General features: G+C 40.2%; 1 protein-coding gene across 1 annotated transcript in view; it reads right to left on the reverse strand.

Annotated features, from left to right (window-relative positions):
* Positions 1-380: 380 nt before the first annotated feature.
* LOC135204768 (ATP-binding cassette sub-family G member 8-like) overlaps positions 381-19,657 on the reverse strand; it is a 34,708-nt gene continuing 15,431 nt past the window's right edge. Inside the window, 11 exon segments of the mRNA XM_064234936.1 lie at positions 381-1,507; positions 1,684-1,839; positions 2,481-2,746; positions 3,076-3,413; positions 4,313-4,496; positions 4,993-5,161; positions 5,682-5,900; positions 6,262-6,396; positions 6,951-7,060; positions 18,536-18,578; positions 18,580-18,795. Coding sequence (XP_064091006.1) covers positions 1,319-1,507; positions 1,684-1,839; positions 2,481-2,746; positions 3,076-3,413; positions 4,313-4,496; positions 4,993-5,161; positions 5,682-5,900; positions 6,262-6,396; positions 6,951-7,060; positions 18,536-18,578; positions 18,580-18,795 — 2,025 coding nt within the window. The 3' untranslated portion in view covers positions 381-1,318.

Genomic DNA, 19,657 nt, shown 5'->3' on the forward strand with positions numbered 1-19,657 from the left:
GGAGGACACAACGTGTGATACGATGAAGCACATGGTCATGACTAAGAATACGATCATGAAGAAACATATCCTTTAGCTAGTAACATATAATTAGGACAGATATATTTTAAAATAATGAACAGACATTTAAAAAAAACCGTTGATTGCTTAGAAATACACAAAAATATTCAAAATCAACAACAAAATCACATAAATATACCATTTCAGAAAAAAAACCCGAAATACACAAAACAAAAATCTATTAGAATCAATTACTATTAAAAACAAATATGAATAGACTCCGCTGACTTGGTGAATATATATGAATTTATTCGCTGAATAAACCAGACTAAACTCTTAATAAACTCAAATAAATCTTCAAATAAAACAAAAATGTATCAAATGAATTTATTTACAATATGTACTAACATAAACTTCCTAAATCAGAAAAGAAATATTGAAAACGCTTTTTGAGTGAGAATAAATCTAAATAAATCCAAAATACAGCAGAGAAATACATCGTCCATAATTTATTACAGAATGAGTCCTCGGGAATACATCATACATTATGAAAATGTATGAAGGATGTATTTCATTGGTTGTGTCTTTTATGAATATAATGACAAAAATCCTACAACAGTGTAATCAGTACAAAAGAGGATATTTTATGTACAAAAATATTGAAAAAAAAATTAAAGTATATTACTGAGCTAATTTTAGCCCGTGATGAGTCATTGGTAAGATACAAAATTGACATTTTGTATAAAACATATAAAATACAAAAGGTATTTTACATAAAGTATATAAAACAACAAAAAGTTATTTTGCAATAAATTACACAAAACACAGAACACATTTTAAATAATGTATGTAAACTGCAAAAGTTATTTTACATAAAATATAAAATACAAAAGCTATTTTACAATAAATTATATAAAATACAAGAAAAAATCAACACAAAATATTGCATAAAATACAAAGCACATTTTACACAAAATATTGTATAAAATAAAAAAATTCAACATGAAACACTAAAAATTTTTTAAAATCAGGCTAAAATAAATATATAAAAAAAGCCGTGAAATAAATTAATACTGTACAGTCTATGTGATGAGCAAATGTGTCTTTCACTTCCGCAAATCTCCACCAAGTCACTAAATCTCTCGTTCCCTCGCAGGACGAGTCGACAGAGACGGGCAAAATATCCAAATATTTACAGGGCAAAAAAAAAGTTACTGATCAGGACACAAATCTCTCACTCTCTCATTCACTCGCCCGCTCTCTCTCTCTCACGCCCTCGGGCAAATTTCCTCCTTCCTCTTCACTCTCCCGCTCTCACTCACTCCGTCCTGTACTTCTTGGTCCTGTTGTGCTTGCGACAGAGGACGAAGGCCAGGATGGTGACCGTCTGCCCCAGGAGGTATGCCCCCAAGATTATTAGCGCTGGGTGGTGTGGCTGCGATAATCCGGCCTCGGGCAGTCCAAAGTACCTGAGGGCCTGGGTTCCTGTCACAATGCCGCAGGGTGCCTGTAAGTTCAAAGGTCATGTAGTGAGGTCAAATTGATATATATTTACTCAATAGGAGCTTTGTTTTAACTGCCTATACTCTTAGGTCAACATCTGAAGGTTATATATTGAGGTCATTCCAATCTATTAATTTATAGAGAAGCAAAAGGATTTATTTTTTTTTCATCCTCACTCACCCTCCTCTGGATGACTGAGAAGGTATCCTGCAGGACGGGGTTTCGCTCACACTGGAACTCACTGGTCGTCGAGTTGAATTCGTAGCGGCTGGCTTCATGGAACAGCCAGCGGGTGGGTGACCACCAGAGCGTGGGCCACGTCCAGAGGGACATGTCCTGGAAAGATTGGGCAAATAAGTGACTGGATCGATGAACAATGAACAGTCGAACATGTAAACAAAAGCTGAGGTTGAAGGTCTCCATTTTTTTGCAGTTTTGCACCAAGAATGTCATTAAGAAATTGTTGTGGTTCTGTACCAAGGACTTTTGTACAGTTTTGTAAAAAATACTATCAAGTTTCATACAGTTATGTACAAAATCTTACGTGAAGTTTCGTCCCAAATACGTACAAATTCTCGGGCGACTGCACGAAAACTGTTTGTTTTTAGCACAAAACTGCAAAACCTCAAGTTTATAAATTTCTGGTACAAAACTGGAAGAAAATTTATACTCTTTTGGTACAAAACTACACGAAAGCTGTTTGTTTTTAACACAAAACTACAAAAACATTAAGTTTATAAATTTCTGGCACAAAACTGCAAGGAAGTTTATACATTTTTGGCATAATACAACAAAAACATTGTTTATAAAATTTCTGGTACAAGACCACGAGAAACTTTATAAGCTTTTGGTACAAAACTGGCACAAAATCATTAAGTTCTTGGCACAAAACTGTACGAACGCTAGCCTTCGCTACAAAACTGTCCAAAAAGCCTTTAGTAATCCCCAGCACTCAATCCCATCCCAAAAGGACTCACCAGCGGATGCACGGTGAACCCAGCCCCTACGGTGGCCACCGTCAGGATGAGTCCAGTGGCCATCGCGGCTGTGTGCCGGGCCTCGAAGAGGCAGGCCGTAGCAACGGCCACTGCCCTCACGGCGTAGAGGTACAGGAGGGTGAGGCCAACGGGGGCGTAAGAGGCTTCGGTGTCCGTGGGAGCCGCCGGAAGTCCTGCCATGGTGTAGGCCGGTAGGACGTAGGCAAGGAAGGCGCCCCCGGCAGCTATGAAGCTGTTTAGCATGTCTGGAGGACAGTTGGTTAAATCAATTAAATAATGTTGATTGGTTTATCTAAATAATGCTGATTGTTTAAATAATATAAATCAAATATTGTTGGTTGGTTAAATCAAATAATGTTGATTGGTTGGAAAATGCAAAACCATAACACACGAAAATACACAAAAATATATAAAATTACATAAAACTACTAATAAAAAAAAACACAAAATACGTACACAAAAAAGACAAAACTACACATCCAAATCACACTTAGAACACAAACAAATACAATGAATACACTACACCCAAAAATACATAACAACACCCAAAATGCACAAAAACACACTGAGCCACTCACCTTCGTCACGATATAAACGCCACGGGAATACAGCCCGTCCTCCACATCCCGGGCCACAGCAGGCCGGTCCCTCCAGACCTCCGAAATGGCCATGAGGAGGACCGGCCATGGCCCTAGGCCAGCCATGGCATAGTGGAAGCCTGCCCTATTGTTGACCCCTTCCTGCTGCTGTTGGGAGGGGGTCGGTTCCGTGGGGGTGGGGGAGCCTGAGGAGGAGGATATGGTCCGGACATCCCAGAAGACGCAGCCGATGGCCAGGGACGTGACGCCGGCCACTAGGGCCATCAGGAGCCAGTGGACCATGTTGTAGGGGAACTGGAAGATCATGGCTCGGCTGGAAAGGTATAACAGACAGTCAATACGAGAGGCCTGGAGAAGCCTTTACGGGCTGCTCTCTGAGCAAGAGCCCGTGCTGGCATAAGGCCAGCTCAATCAAAAACAACAACGGCTGGGAAAAAACAGGAAATGGAAAAACACGGACAAAAAAATATGGTAATAGAAAAAGAAAAAGAAATACCGAAAAAGACATTTAGACAGAAAATAGAAAAAAATGGCAAACAAAAATACAGAAAAAGACATATCTAGACTCAACATTGAACAAACATTCACAAAAAACAGAAATAAAAAAAGTAATTTAAACATACAGAAAAAGACATATCTAGACTCAACATTGAACAAACATTCACAAAAAACAGAAATAAAAAAAGTAATTTAAAACATAAAACAGGAAATCACAGACATAAAAAAATGAAAAAATATTGTAATAGAAAACCAGAAAACGACAGACAGAAAGACGTATTTAGACATATTAAGAAAAAAATGACAGAAAACAAACAGAAATAGAATAAAAGGCATTTAAACAACAGACAAAGAAGACAAACAGAAAATAACAGACGTGAATAAAAAAAATTGAAAAATATAGTAATAGAAAAACAAAGCAGAAAAAGTCTTTTTTTTTTTTTTTTATTTTTAAAACAAAAAATAAAAAAAAGGGCAGAAAACAAAAAAATAGAAAAAAACACAAAACAAACAAAAGAGACAAAAAAGAAAATAAAACATAAATAAAAAACTGAAAACAGCAAAAAAAAACATGAAACAGACACAGAAAAAAACACGGACAAAATAGAAAATAACACATGAAACAAAAAATGGAAAACGGCAAAAAAAACATGAAACAAACTCAAACAAACAAACAAAAAAAAAGCAGCCACAAACGACCCAGATGCAACTCACATCCACAGCCCCATGAGCTGCATGCAGAGGTTCTCCTTCCTGACCTCCTCTGGGAGAGGCCCTGGGGACCCTGGGTCACTGAGGGCCTCCTGCCTCCTCCTGAAGGTCTCCGCAAGCATCTCCACCCTCTGGGAGGACTCCAACATGGCCTCTGCGCTCAGGTCATCCAAAGTCACCAGGTCCACTGAGGAGATTATGGGAAGTCAAGGTAGTTACGTAGTTTAAGGGTTCTAAGCTTGCTATGGGTTAGTTGAGTTATAAATATAGACAAATACCCTCAAATACCCATAAATAACCATTAGATGGTTTACAAATACCCTCAAATACCCATAAAATGGCCTATAAATACTCATAAACTACCCAGAAACACATTTTAAAATATGCCCAAGTGCTCACAAAATAACCAGGTATGGACACTAAAAACCCAATAAATATATTTCAAAAATACCCAATGATACACACTCAACACCAACAAATACCCAAATAAATATATTTCACAAATACCCACCCACCAGGCCACACCAACCCCTGACCCTTTGCCCACCCCTCAAGGTCAAAGTACTTTTGAATATACCCAAAAACACCCACAGACACAACCTCAACTGTCAATAAAAAAAAAAAAAAAAAAGAACTCTACAACTGTGACCCTCACAAAACTTGATCTTCGACCCTCAACTCACGGTAATAATCCGAGGGGTTCTTGTAAGCCGGGCACGGGTATTCAATGAAGGCGAAGTAGGGCAGCATCTCACGCCTCTTGCCAAAGTACATGAGGCGCCCGGTGGAGATGAGGGCCACCCGCGAGATCATAGTGAAGATCTCGTAGGTGGGAGGCTGGATGGTCAGGATCTGTTGGAAGATTGGGAGAGTTTGAAATGGGCTTTGGATATCATTAAAGTTGCCCTTAAATTGCCTTTAAAATAGTCCTTAAAAAGTGGGCTTTAGATGACCTCTAACTGGTCTTGATGTAACCTTAAAATGGTCTCTAAATACCCTCTACAGATCCTTAAAATGACCCTTAAATGGAATATTATAAGCCTCTAAATGACTTTTAAATGCTTTGAAAGTGACCTGTAAATGGCAATAAAACTCTAAATAACCTTTAAAGGACCTCTAAATGCCCTGAATGCCCTTAAAATGGCCTCTAAATGGCCTCTCAATAGCCTCTGAGAGGCATTCACAAGAGAAGGTAACAGACACCACTGCAATCATCAGCTGGAAGACCCAAGAAGAGGTCCCACTTCTCAGAGAGAGAGAGAGAGAGAGAGAGAGAGAGAGAGAGAGAGAGAGAGAGAGAGAGAGAGAGAGAGAGACTTTAAAAACAAGATCAGTAATGTCAAAGGTCACCACCACTACCACCACCACTCACCACGATCCTGCCCCTCCCTGCCCACTGCCTGAGGTACTCCACCAGGAAGAAGGTGTCGAAGATGTCCATGCCCCTGGTGGGCTGATCCAGGAGGACCAGGTCGGTCTCCAGCAGGAGGCCGCAGGCCACGTTCAGCCGCCGCCTCTCGCTCAGGGTCAGGTCCTTGACCCGGGTGTGCCTGACCTGCTCCAAGCCCAGGTCGTTGATCAGGCCGTTGATCTGCAACGGAGAGAGAGAGAGAGAGTAAGAGTTTGCGTCGAATTTATAATAATAATAATAATAATAATAATAATAATAATTATAGGTGTCACTAAAATGGTGAATGTCAGAGAAATATAATAATAATAATAATAATAATAATAATAATAATAATAATAATACAGAGAGAGAGAGAGAGAGAGTTACAAGGATTAGGATGTCTCACAGACTTGTTAGTCCATCCGAGGAGACATCGTGAGAGAGAGAGAGAGAGAAATACAGGGGAGACAGATTTAGGAAGAGAGAGAGAGAGAGAGAGAGAGAGAGAGAGAGAGAGAGAGAGAGAGAGAGAGAAGGCGCGTGACCTCTGACGACCCCTTACCCTGGCCTTGACCTCCCTGACCCGGCCCACGTGACCTGAGCTCCTGAAGAACGAGTGGAGCAGAAGGGTCTGACGGACGCTCATGTCCTGACAGAAGTTCACATCCTGCTGGACGTAGGCCGCTCGCGACGCCACCTGCGGATAGAGGGCAGACATGAAATATACATGGTACGTATATGAAATATGCACAAAATATACTTCAAATATGCATATTAATATGTATAAAATATGCATCAAATATACATAAAATGTGCATAAATACACACAATATATACACAAAATATACTTCAAATATACATAAAATTTGCATATACAATATATATGCAAAATATACTTAAAATATACATGAAACTGTGCATAAATATACACACTATATATGTATATATATATATATATATATATATATATATATATAATATGTAAAATATACTTGAAATATACATAAAATTATGTATAAAATACACACAAAACATAATTAAACTGTAAGTGATGTGTGCATAAATATACACACAATATATATACATGAAATATGCTTGATATATATAATATACATACGCGCAAACAATCTGTACGTTATATACACACCAACTCCTCACAATCTGTAGCACACACATCCAATACACAAAATATATAAAATACTCACAATATAAAGACAAAATACACACGAAATATATGCAGAACACACTCACCTTAGAAGGCTTGATATTATTTCCATTCAGAATGAAGTCCCCTCTGAGTCGGCCTCCCCATTTGGAGTGTCTGTCAGCCAAGACGTCGAGAAGACAGGAGCCCTCGTTCTCTGCGGGAGGTGAATCATCATCAGTAACTGGACACTGAACAGAGTTGAACAGACTTAAATGTACATTCAACAACATTGGACCTGAATTGAGCAGTTCTGAAGCTGAACTGAACAATATTGAACTTGAATTGAACAAAAGTGGACTTGAGTTCATCAATTCTGAAGCTGCATTGAACAGAATTGAATGCGAATTCAACAACATAGAACACATTCATACTTGACGTGGACAAAATTGAACTCAAATTGAGCAGAATTGAACTTGAATTGAACATAATAGAACAAATTTGAACTCGAATTGGACAAAGTTGAACGTAAATTGAACAGAACTGAATTTGAACTGAAGTGAATTTAACAAAATTGAACTTGAATTGAACAAAATATAATAAACTCTAACTTGGACTGAACAAAATAGAATAAAGTCTAACTTGAATTTGAATTGAACAAAATATAACCAATTTTAACTCGAATTGAACAGAACTGAACTTGGAAAAAAATTGGATGTGAATTGAATTGAACAAAACTGAAAAATTTGGAACTTGACTTGAACAAAGTTGAACGTGAATTCAGCTATTTTGAGGCTGAATTGAACATTACTGAACGTGAATTGAACAAAATAGAACAGATTTTAACTCGACTTGGACAAAATTGAACTTGAATTGAAAAAAAAGTAAACAAAATTAAACTTGAATTGACAAATTTTAAAGAAAACTGAACTGGAATTCAACAAAATTGAACAAAATTTGACCTTGAATTGAACAAATCAAGTTCAGTTTTGTTTTGATTTGTGCCGTTCAAGTTCCAATTTGTCGAATTGCAGTTCAATTTCGTTTCCTGTTGTTCAATTCCAGTTCAATTTGGTTCAGTTCACGTTCAGAATATATATATATATATATATATATATATATATATATAATATATATATATATATATATATATTATATATAGAGAGAGAGAGAGAGAGAGAGAGAGATAGAGAGAGAGAAGACGAGAGAGATGAGAGAGAGAGATGAGAGAGAGAAGCGAACAGATGAACAAATTGAACATCAAATTGAACAACGGGACAACTACTGTTCAGGTCAGCTGAACACAAGATGGCAGCAGCGCAGAATTAACCGGAATTGACCACGGAAAGTAATCTGTTGATTAACCGACTGTTCTGCCTCTACAACAGTTATAGAGAGAGAGAGAGAGAGAGAGAGAGAGAGAGAGAGAGAGAGAGAGAGAGAGAGTGTGTGTGTGTGTGTGTGTGTCTCACCGCCATATGTTGTCAAAAGTGAGAACCACATCCGTCTCGCAACCATCATTTGAAAGTCAAGTTTCTGTTTACTTTTATTTGCTGTTAAATATTCAGAGAGTCGTTTGACAAATGATGACAAAAGGATTTATCATTATTGTCATAATTGACAATACAATAGTCCTCAAGTCTCTCTCTCTCTCTCTCTCTCTCTCTCTCTCTCTCTCTCTCTCTCTCTCTCTACGGCTGCGTGTCTTCGCAGCACAGGAAGTCATTACTTCCGGTCAGGTAATCAGCAAGGGGCGTTTCTTTTTTGCCTAATTTTATTGTTATTATTATTATTTTTATATTATTATTATTATTATTTTTATTATATTATTATTATTATTATTATATTATTATTATTATTTTCTCTTTGAAAAGAACAGATAATAATAATAATAATACATTATTATTATTATTATATTATTATTATTATTATTATTATTATTATTGTTATCATCTCTAACTAAAAATAGAACATATGATAATAATAATAAGAATAATAATAATAATAACAAGTAATAATAATAATAATAATAATAAATAATAACTTCAACTTTTATTTTATTAAAAAAACTCCCAAATTCCTATTTTATTCAGTTATTTATTATTGATTATTATTGATGATACTATAATAATAATAATAATAATAATAATAATAATAATAATAATAATAACTTTTTTCGCCAAATTCATCAGTGAAATTATGAATGAATATATTTTCATTTTTCCAGTCGTAGTAAATTTATTAACAATCTTGGGTCAGGTTCGACAACCTGGCGGCACGAACGCAAAACCGTTAGGTCAGTTTGTTTACAAGAATTCCATCGAGTTTAATCCTCACGCGCGCGCGTTCGAAGCTCCGCCTCCAATCCGTGTGACTCTGGCTTTGGAATCACTGTAATTAATGAGAGGTGATTACTACCTCTTGAGAAAGTTTCTCTCTACCTCTGGGAGGGAGAATGTTTCTCTCTCTGACCTCTTATCTACCTCTACCTCTAAGAGGGTCTCGTTTCTTCCAAGGGTTTCAGCAAGTCGGACACGCATTCGAACAAAGACTTCGTTCACATGGGTCACTTGGAAGCACGCAACTGTCATTAAGTTTTTTTTTTCTTTCTCTGCTTTTACAACATCAGGTAATATTGTATATGCTTGAAAGGGATTGGCTTTTCTCTCTCTCTCTCTCTCTCTCTCTCTCTCTCTCTCTGTAAATATATATATATATATATATATATATATATATATATATATATATATATACAATATATATATATATATATATATAATATATATATATATAGATATATATATATATAGATATATTATATATTTTTTAACCATATTTCTCTCTAAGTCAAACCATTCTCTCTCTCTCTCTCTCTCTCTCTCTTTTAGCTCTCACTCTCTCTTTCTCTCTAACCTTCAGCTCTCTCTCTCTCTCTCTCGTTTTCCAAACCATTCTCTCTCTCTCATTTTACGAACCATTATCTCTCTCTCTCTCTCTCCACTCCCAACTCATCTCGTCTCTCAATCTCCTCTCTCTCTCCTCTCTCTCTTTTACGAACCATTCTCTCTCTCTCTCTCACTCTCTCTCTCGTCTCCCGTCTTTTCCTCGCCACCATCCCACCCCTTTTCATCTCTCTCTCTCTCTCGTTTTTCCAAACCATTTCTCTATCTCTCATTTTACGAACCATTCTCCTTCCTCCTCTCCTCTCCTCTCTCGGATCTCTCTCTCATCTCTCGCTCTCTCTCCCATCCACGACGCACAAACCAAGCCAATCTACCGTTAGGTAGATTTGCGCCAAATTTTTTTGCGTACCTTTTAGTTTTTGGTATGTTGCGCGAATAAGACAGGGGTCACGTTCCATGGGGGAGGGGAGAGGGGGTCATTTGCATAACGTTCGCTATTTTCCCCCCTCACGTTCAACACAGGCGTTCTGCTGCGGCCGCGTTCATTAGGGAAGCATTTGACGTGTTTTTTTTTTCTTCTCGTGACGGGTATTTTTTTTCTTCCTTTTGTTGACAACTGGATGTCTTCTGTCTCCTCTGTCTTTTGTTTTGGTCACGAACGCCCGCGTGTGGTTTCGAGTGTTCGGAAGAGTTCTGTGTATTTGATTTTAGAGAGAGAGAGAGAGAGAGAGATGAGAGAGGAGAGAGAGAGAGAGAGAGAAGGGTTGGAAAGGAGAGAGAGAGATGTAAGGGTTGAGAGAGAGAGAGAGAGAGAGAGAGAGAGAGAGAGAGAAGGGTTGGAAAAGAAAGAGAGAATGGTTAGGAAACAGAGAGAGAGAGAGAGAGAGATATAAGGGTTGGAAAAGAGAGAGATGTAAGGATTGAGAAAGAGAGAAGGTTAGGTTGAAAGAGAGAGAGAGAGAGAATGGTTAGGAAACTGTAAGAGAGAGAGAGATAAGGGTTTGACAGAGAGAAATAGTGTTAAAAATAGAGAGAGAGAGAGAGAGAGAGAGAGAGAGAGAGAGAGAGAGAGCTAAGAGGTAAATATAGGAGAAATGGTGTTAAAAAAAGAGAGAGAGAGAGAGAGAGCTAAGTTAATGAAAGAGACGGAGAGAAGGTTGAAAGAGATTGATAGAGAGAGAGAGAGAAGGTTAGGTTGAAAGAAAGGCATAGAGAGAGAGAGAGAGAGAGGGGGTTGGAAATGAGAGAGAGAGAGAGAGAGAGAGAGAGAGAGAGAGAGAGAGAGAGAGAGAGAGAGAGACTCGACCACCGTTACTTCAAAAGACTTTTCTCACGGAATCAACTGATGTCTTCATTTCATCTCAACACCAATCTATTTTTTGGGGGGACGGGTCCCCCTGGGGGGTCTAGTCCCCCACCCCCTCCCTTCCCTTCCCCATGGCTCCTAGTTTTCCCCCTCCCCCTCCCCCCTTGCTCCATCGTGGAGTTCCAGAATGCCGTTAGTAGTAGCGTCCGAATCTCTCTTTCTCTCTGTGTGTGTGTCTCTCTCTCTCTAATACCCAGGCAATTTGCCAACGCATGACTGGCTGTAATGCCCCTGAGGGTATTTTCACGGTGAACGTTCTGGAGGGAATTTCAAGCTTCTCCCTCTCTCTCTCTTCTCTCTCTCTCTCTCTCTCTTTTCCATCCTTCTCTCTCACTCCCCTTTGCCAAACCATTCTCTCTCTTCTCCCCACTTTAAACAAATTCTTTTTCTTTATAATCTCTCTTCTCGCTTCAAACAATTCTCCTCTCTCTCTCTCGCTCTCGCTCTCTATCTCTCTCTCTCTCTCTCTCTCTCTCTCTCTCTACACACACACAGACACACACAGGTGTAACTAATGCGAGAGTTCTCACACACACACCTGTAAGTAAGTACCGTTTGGCTTACAGATTCCGGAAGGAATTAAGATAAAGGTTAATTGATTTTGTCTTCTCCCAGCGGATGCTGAGGAGAGAGAGAGAGAGAGAGAGAGAGAGAGGAGAGAGAGAGAGAGATTGACTATCGAGACTCGGGTGTCGGAATAGCATATAGACTTTAGGACGAAGACTAATTATTGGGACCTCAGAGAGAGAGAGGAGAGAGGAGGGGAGAGAGGGGGGGGAGGAGAGATAAGAGAGAGCTCCCACACCTGTCACGCTAAAAGAAATTCCAACCATTTACCCTACCTGGCAACCTAAACCGTAAAAAAAGTCACACGATAATTAACGCAACCGAACGATACGAAGTGGAAATCCTCCTTTATAAATTAATGAGAAAACCCCGAATGAATTCGTCCCATTTCGTAACGCACCGATCGCCTCATGGCATTAGTTTCCCGCGTTGTGTACAGTCACGTCAAGACGTCAAGTCACTCGTAGCAGAGCAATTCGCTCGGTCGCCGCAGAATCGTCACGAGCGATTGAACGAAGATTTACGACAAATCGCCTGTGTATGTGTTCTGGGAGCCACCGAACGGACGCGCCGCCACAAGTCTTGGGAGTCAGTTCAGAAAAACTAATCTATTTTTATATTATATCTCTCACGATTGACAGCCAATTCCAGAACGCTTCCATTTACCAAATGGATCGCTCGCGATGCCGACACGGTTTGTGGGCGGGGCAATGACCCCTTCAGGGGAAGGGGCGTTAAAGGAGGAAAAATGGACGAAGTCATTTGGGAAATTACCATCAGGAAGGGAGAGGACTCTTGTCAACCATATGTCTTGGAGGAAATTACTATAATGCAGAGGCATCGACTTTATATGGAATATAAAATGCCTGGAATTTTGGGTGGGACTTAGTCTCTCTCTCTCTCTCTCTCTGCTTTAAAAGAAAGCTAGACAAAATCATAAGGATGACGATGTGAATGAACAGTAAAACCTGCTCCAAGAGAAGTCTCCTCTTAGGATGGACTAAAAAGTCTTTGAGACATCCTAATCCTTGTAACACACCCTCTCTCTCTCTCTCTCTCTCCTCTCTCTCTCTCTCTCTCTCTCTTAGTTTAAAAGAAAGCTGGACAAAATCATTAGGAGGACACTGTGAATGAACAGTAAAACCTGCTCCTCCATTATTGAGCACACGATGTCTCCACTTAGGATGGACTAGCAAGCCTCTGAGACATCCTAATCCTTGTAACTCTTTCTCACCCTCTCTCTCACGCACAAACACACAAACACGAGCAAAAAACAAGCACACCATTCACACAAACACAACCAGCATGAGAGGTAACTTATCAGAAAATTCTCACCCTAAAAAAAAAAAAAATACTTGATGAGAAAATACCTAACGCTCGGAGAACCTGATGGTCACATAACTGTTGTGGGCAGCATCAAAGAGGGCCAGAAAGACGTAGGACCGGCAATTCCAGCTGGAAATCAATAGGAACTCGGAATACCCTGAGGTAAGAACACTTCGGAAAAGTAAGAGGACCCCACGAAAAAGTCATTGGATGGGAGCAGGATCACCCCCCCCCGCCCCCCCCCCCCCCCCCCCAAAAAAACAGATTATTGACCAACAACGAGGTATACCAAGTCGAGCTCAGGACTTCTTATAGTTGTGAGAGAGTGGGATTACCACCCAGCCACGAGGTCTAAGGGAAAGTTATAACTCATTTTTAGCCCAAAAATTTAAGAAGATTTCACTATTTTCGTCTTCAAACGTCAGATGTTTAAACATGTGGCCAAACCTCACCTGTGGTTTGTTAACAGAGAGAGAGAGAGAGAGAGAGAGAGAGAGAGAGAGAGAGAGAGAGAGAGATTCATTCACTAACATTCTCTGAACCCAATGCCACAATGCCAATAATCTTATCACAAGACTGACCACACACACCAGACATAATCACCAAAATAAAAACTGCCCCTCCCCCGACACACAAAGAAATCAATTCACATAAAAACGCTAAATATGAACCACGCAAAAAAAAAAACTCCGGCTCATAAATCAGAGATATCTTGACCCACTGACTTTGTCTAAAATAGCCAAAAATATCTTTCCCCAAGACCGCAATATCTTGTCATGATTCGACACTTTTTTTTTTGACACTGATATCCGTGTCAAGAGGGGTTCTCTCTCTCTCTCTCTCTCTCTCTCTCTCTCTCTCTCTCTCTCTCTCTCTCTCTCTAGACAGGCCTATTTCTAAATTTAAGCCTACCAATTGCCCAAGTCCAACGACGTCGATAGGCCTAAAATGTTTTACCCCTCTAGGGGCATATTTCAATCCAAAGTCCTCCGTTACCTCTGGAAGCAGTTCCTCCAAGTGGCCTCTTTACCTCGTCACATAACTACCTCTCTCGACTACCTCCGGGAGACCATTTAGAGCCAATTCATTTCCTACGACGCGAACTCTGCCGACCACAAAGATCCCACCCAAATCTTGGGGGCTCTGCGTGAACTTGATCTTTGACGCCCTGTCAAGTTTCCTACTTTGGGGGGAACTTGACAGCGCCCTGGCCGAAGTCCAGGTCACCAGAGGTCACCACAGGTCACAGGGAGGACCAGTTTGTGCCTAAGGGGAAGGGGGAGGGGGTTGTAGGACGAGGTCAAGTTCTGGCTGGAGACCTACCGCATCGATCAGATTGACTTTTTCATGAATCAATCTGCACCGTAGTAAACAAAGTAGTATTTCACGCGTCCGATTCCGCGGTAATGATTTGAAATACGTTCGATTTCGTTGAGAGGAAAAGCTCCTGGTTTACGAATTCGATAAAAACGAAAAGTTCTTTAACGAAGACGGATAGACGACGCGTCAAAACAACGTAAAAAAAACGCTAAAAACAACAAGAAAACAAGACAGAGGAAAAGGAAGACAATACCAAATACGAGAAACGGATGCCAGATACGAGGGCTTTCTCGTGAGGTAAAAAGGTACGGTCGATTTGGAACCGTTATTTGGGAAATCGTTACAATAGGAATAGGTAATAAGGTCCCCAGGTAGATCTCGGAGAGAGAGAGAGAGAGAGAGAGAGAGAGAGAGAGAGAGAGAGAGAGAGAGAGAGAGAGAGAGAGAGAGAGAGAGAGAGGGTCGGGGGTATATTCCTTTACAAAAACAGATTAGTAGTAGAAAGCCACGAGAGAAAGAGAGAGAGGGGGGGTGGGGGGGGGGGGCGGTATATTCCTTTACAATATCAGATTAGTAGTAGAAAGCCACAAGAATTTCAGTTTGAGAGAGAAAGACAGAGAAGTAGATTTTGAGAGAGAGAGAGAGAGAGAGAGAGAGAGAGAGAGAGAGAGAGAGAGAGAGGGGTATATTCCTTTACAATAACAGACAGCAGAAGAAAGCCACAGTTTGAGAAAGAGACAGAGAAGTAGATTTTGAAAGAGAGAGAGAGAGAGATGGGTCACCAGGTCACTTTCTCTCTCCGGGGCATTTTCGATACCCACATTCTACCCGTCAGACGGACTCACATATGCAACCTCATGTTCTATCTTATATTTATCATTCCCACTTTCAAAATTTGATGACAATCCGACCGTCAATTCTTGAGTAATCTTAACGAGTGATTCTTCAGTTTCTATCCTCCCTTTATGCGAAATTTGACGACAATCAGTCCATCCATTCTTGAGCAATCTTAACAACAGATAATTGAATATGGTATGTGTTGTATGTGCGTGCGTGAGTCTGTGTGCGCGCGCAAGCAAGCAAGCAATCACACACAAACGCCCTCAATCTCAAAATAAAATTCCAATATCATCAGAGAATCAGAACAAAACCATTTGGCAAACCAGCCCAGTCATTCGCAATATCTTCCGACACGCGAATTTGAGGAGATTATAGATTAGACGGCTCGTATATCGAGTTTTCTTTTTAATATTTCTTGTTTATTGGAAGCATAAAATATTGTTTTATGTGACGACGACCTTTCGGTATTATTTTTACGATGTCTGAGGTTTAAAATAATTTTTTTTACATATTTTTTTTTTAGGTATATTTTTAAAAAGTATTTTTCAGGTACGAAATATATTTCAATCCTTTTAATTTCTTTAATAACAAACAATATAAAAAATTATTTTAGGCCTAAAAATCATTATTAGGTTTACAATGTCTGAAGTATAAAATTAATTTTTTACGTATCTATTTTAGGTATAATTTTTCAAAATATTTTTTCAGCTATAAAATATATTTCAATCCTGTTAATTCTTCTAGAAAGAAACAATATAAAAATCTATTTTATACCTCAAAAACATTCATAAAATTAATAACGAACGACAACCAGTATATAAGACAATATTTTATTCTTAAAATAAACAAAAACTATTAAAATATGACTGGATTTATATAAATACCTTTCTCGTATCAACAGTTTCAGTCAGACATTCCAGTTCAGTAGCGTACCTCACGTAACTAATTATCTAAATAGCTCCTGTTTTATACAACACTGTAGTGGGACATTCAGAGAGAGAGAGAGAGAGAGAGAGAGAGAGAGAGAGAGAGAGAGAGAGAGAGAGAGATACCTCTCCCACTCGAGGAGGTAAGAGACAGAAGGAAGAAGCCGAGATACTCACGTCCAGAGAGAGGTTACGTGTATCGGCCTTCTCGTTCGAGTACGACTTTGGCTTCGACCTTGAAATTAAGTCAACAGAATTAAATATCTAGTTTTCAAATATCAAATAATACCCGTTCCGTATAAGTTTTATTTGCATTTAAAATAAAGTCATATTCACGCATTCGAACGAGGAAGAATATTGGATCAAATACTTCAGTTTTAAGTCAAAGTCCGGCGAGGGGTATCGGACGCGATGTAAAATGTAAACAATGTCCGGGTGTTACTACCCACATCCTCCCCATCTTCTCCTTCTCGGTCAAGCGAAGCGAGGACTTTTGAAGGTCGCTTTCTAAACTGAGAGAGAGAGAGAGAGAGAGAGAGAGAGAGAAGAGAGATGCTAATCTAATCCACGCAACGCTACTTAGAGAGTCGTAGGTGTCTCGTCTCTTCCTACAGAGAGAGAGAGAGAGAGAGAGAGAGAGGAGAGAGAGACGTAAAAATAACCAGTTACTCTAACAACAAAGAGAGGAATTACCGTGATTATGAGAGAGAGAGAGAGAGAGAGAGAGAGAGATGCTAACCTAATGCACGCACCTATATTTATAAGACTGTCAGCAGATGCCTCGTCGTTTGCCGCAGAAAATATCCAGTTACTCAAAGAACGAGGAAGGGAATTCCCTTGATAAAGAGAGAGAGGGAGAAAGAGAAAGAGAGAGAGAGAGAGAGAGTTTCCGCCCCAGTTCCTACGTGTCTCCGGTATCTGTCCAAGACAACTAAAAGACGTAATTTTTCCATTTCCTTGTTCTTAAGAATGTTCTGGTCCAGTCGAATTCCAGGCCATCTTCGCTGGTGGGTGTTCGAATTCGATTTCCTTGTTTTCGTCGAACTCTGATTGATATAGTCACGCGTTTGGATCGCAAATGACTATGTGTGTGGTCGATACACAGGTCTTGAGTGTATGTGGGTTTTTTGTATATCGGTTCATGCGTGTGTGTGTGTGCATGTGTTGAAATTGTATGTATGTATGTATGTGTTCAGGATTTTGTGTATGTGTGTGTATATGTTGGTGGATATTACATATATATATAGATTATATATATATATATATATATATATATATATATATATATATATATATGTATTTAACGCTATCTCAATACTTATATAACATGCACACATTTCAAACACTTGTACGTACACATACACAAACATTTCAAACCCTACATACAGACATACATCACGAACCAGACATATACACGAACGTGCCGTTTTCATATATTGGTCCAGCTGCTAAACTCGCAATTCACCTGAGCAAGTGTTTGACTAACCCAACCTTTATAGATGTTACGTTTCCCCCCCCCAACACTTTAACTGTTATGGCGTTTGAACTGAACCCAGCTTGTGATTTTCAGCGTGCCAACTTCTACCGAAGTTGCCAGGGAGCATAAAATGCCATTTGTGATTATCAGGAGTGCCAACCTCAATTGGATATTTCAAGGATTATGAATCAAGCTTGCAAATGACAGGGTACCAACTCTCCGAGATACGGAGGATTGCAAACCCTCCCGAATAAGAAACAGACTAAGATTATATATATACACTATATATATATATATATATATAGATATATATATATATAGGGATTGGATGTCTTTTACTATAATTCAACGTATAATATGAAGACATGGTATGAATTACCAAGAGCATATATACAAAGCATATGTTAGGTGTGGTAGTAAGTCCTGGGTTCACCAATAGACACTTACTGCAACACCTATACATAGTTGTGTATATACAATCTTGAAAGACATCCTATGTCCATATTTTACCAGTAACAAGAGCACAGAAGGAAGTGCTAGAAATATATAGTTTGCAACGTCCAAATAGTGTTTTATGGGCATTTCATCTTATCTATCTATCTATCTATCTCTATATATAAAAATGTATATATATATACATATATATACTATAATATACTATATATAGAGAGAGAGAGAGAGAGAGAGAGAGAGAGAGAGAGAGAGAGGAGAGAGAGCCTCTTTAATACTGACATCTACGAATCAAAGCCAGGAAAATGCAAATACAGACGAGAAAGAGATAGCAAAAAAACAAAACCCTAAAAAAAAACATATACACACACCAAACAAACAAGCACCAACGCAGAGCAAGGACGCAAGCACACAAACAAGAAAAGGCAGACAAAAAATAATCAAGCACAAACGCAAAGCAAGGACGCAAGCACACTAACCCGGAAAAATGAATAGAATAAGATGAAAAGGTACTCACCATTGGTTGGCCATGATAGCCAGCCCAGAACTTCTCCTCCTCTTTGCTTCGACGGAGATGCCATCCAGCAGGTGGGTCCGACCGCTTGACCAACGCGTCTCGTACACCAGCCCGCGAACCTGCAGGTGGGGGCCCTTGAAGGCCATCCCGCCGCCGCCCCCGCCGCCGCCCACGCCCATTTCGTCGGGCCATGGGTTGTCGCGCGGGAAGAGCTTCTCGTTCAGCATGGGCGGTTCTCTGTAGCCGGTGGATTCCGGAGGCTGTTTGGGGTAAGACGAGGTTAGTTGTGGGTAGTTACTCGGGGGTAGTGGGTAGCTGGGGGCTGGTAAGGCCTTCTGGGAGTGTATGGGTGCCGTGGTGGACATCGGGTCGTGGGCGTAAGACGACAGGTGGTGATGGCTGCTGCCACCACCACCACCACCACCGCCGCCGCCAGACGAAACGGGCGGTTGGAGGAACGGCTTCGAGAAAGAGTACTTGGAAGTCAAGGTCGGTTTCCCGGGGGTATAAGTGCCGTTGGCACCGCTGCCCCACGAGTGCTCGTACGGGGGATTCGTGCCGTAGACGTGCCCATTCGCGTACTGCGAGCCTACCCCGCCTACCCCGCCAGGGGCGTAGATTTGATTGTTATTATACTGGCTTGTATTGGCGAAATAAGGGGCGCTATCCGACCCGAAATGATAGCTGGGCTTATTCGAGTTATTATAATTATTATTATGATTGCCCTTCTGGTAGGACGAGAATTGGGACGTGTGATAATTCTGGCCCGGGAAGTTCGGGAAACAATGGTCAAAGTCTTTGTCCATCTGGTGGGCAGCAGACGACGAAGAAGGCTGCGTGAATTGCGTGTAAGCTGAATTCTTCTTCCCCAGGCTGGCGAAGCGGTTATAGAAATTGTTAGAATAGCCGGGGTTACTGGACGTCTGATGGAGCTTATGCCCTTGGGGTAGGCGTCTGTAGGGCGTCAGGTACGAGGACGTGGAGGACGTGGCGGGCGAAGGCACTGACGGGGGGATGGCGTGGGGGCCGAAGTTCTTTAGACGTATGTTCTCCATTTTTGTTATCTTTTTTTCTTTATTTTTTTTGCGTTTCCTCTGCTCCGTCTGATTTCGGTCTTAATTT

The sequence above is a fragment of the Macrobrachium nipponense genome, chromosome 47 (genome assembly GCF_015104395.2).
Source record: "Macrobrachium nipponense isolate FS-2020 chromosome 47, ASM1510439v2, whole genome shotgun sequence".
Taxonomy (NCBI): domain Eukaryota; kingdom Metazoa; phylum Arthropoda; class Malacostraca; order Decapoda; family Palaemonidae; genus Macrobrachium; species Macrobrachium nipponense.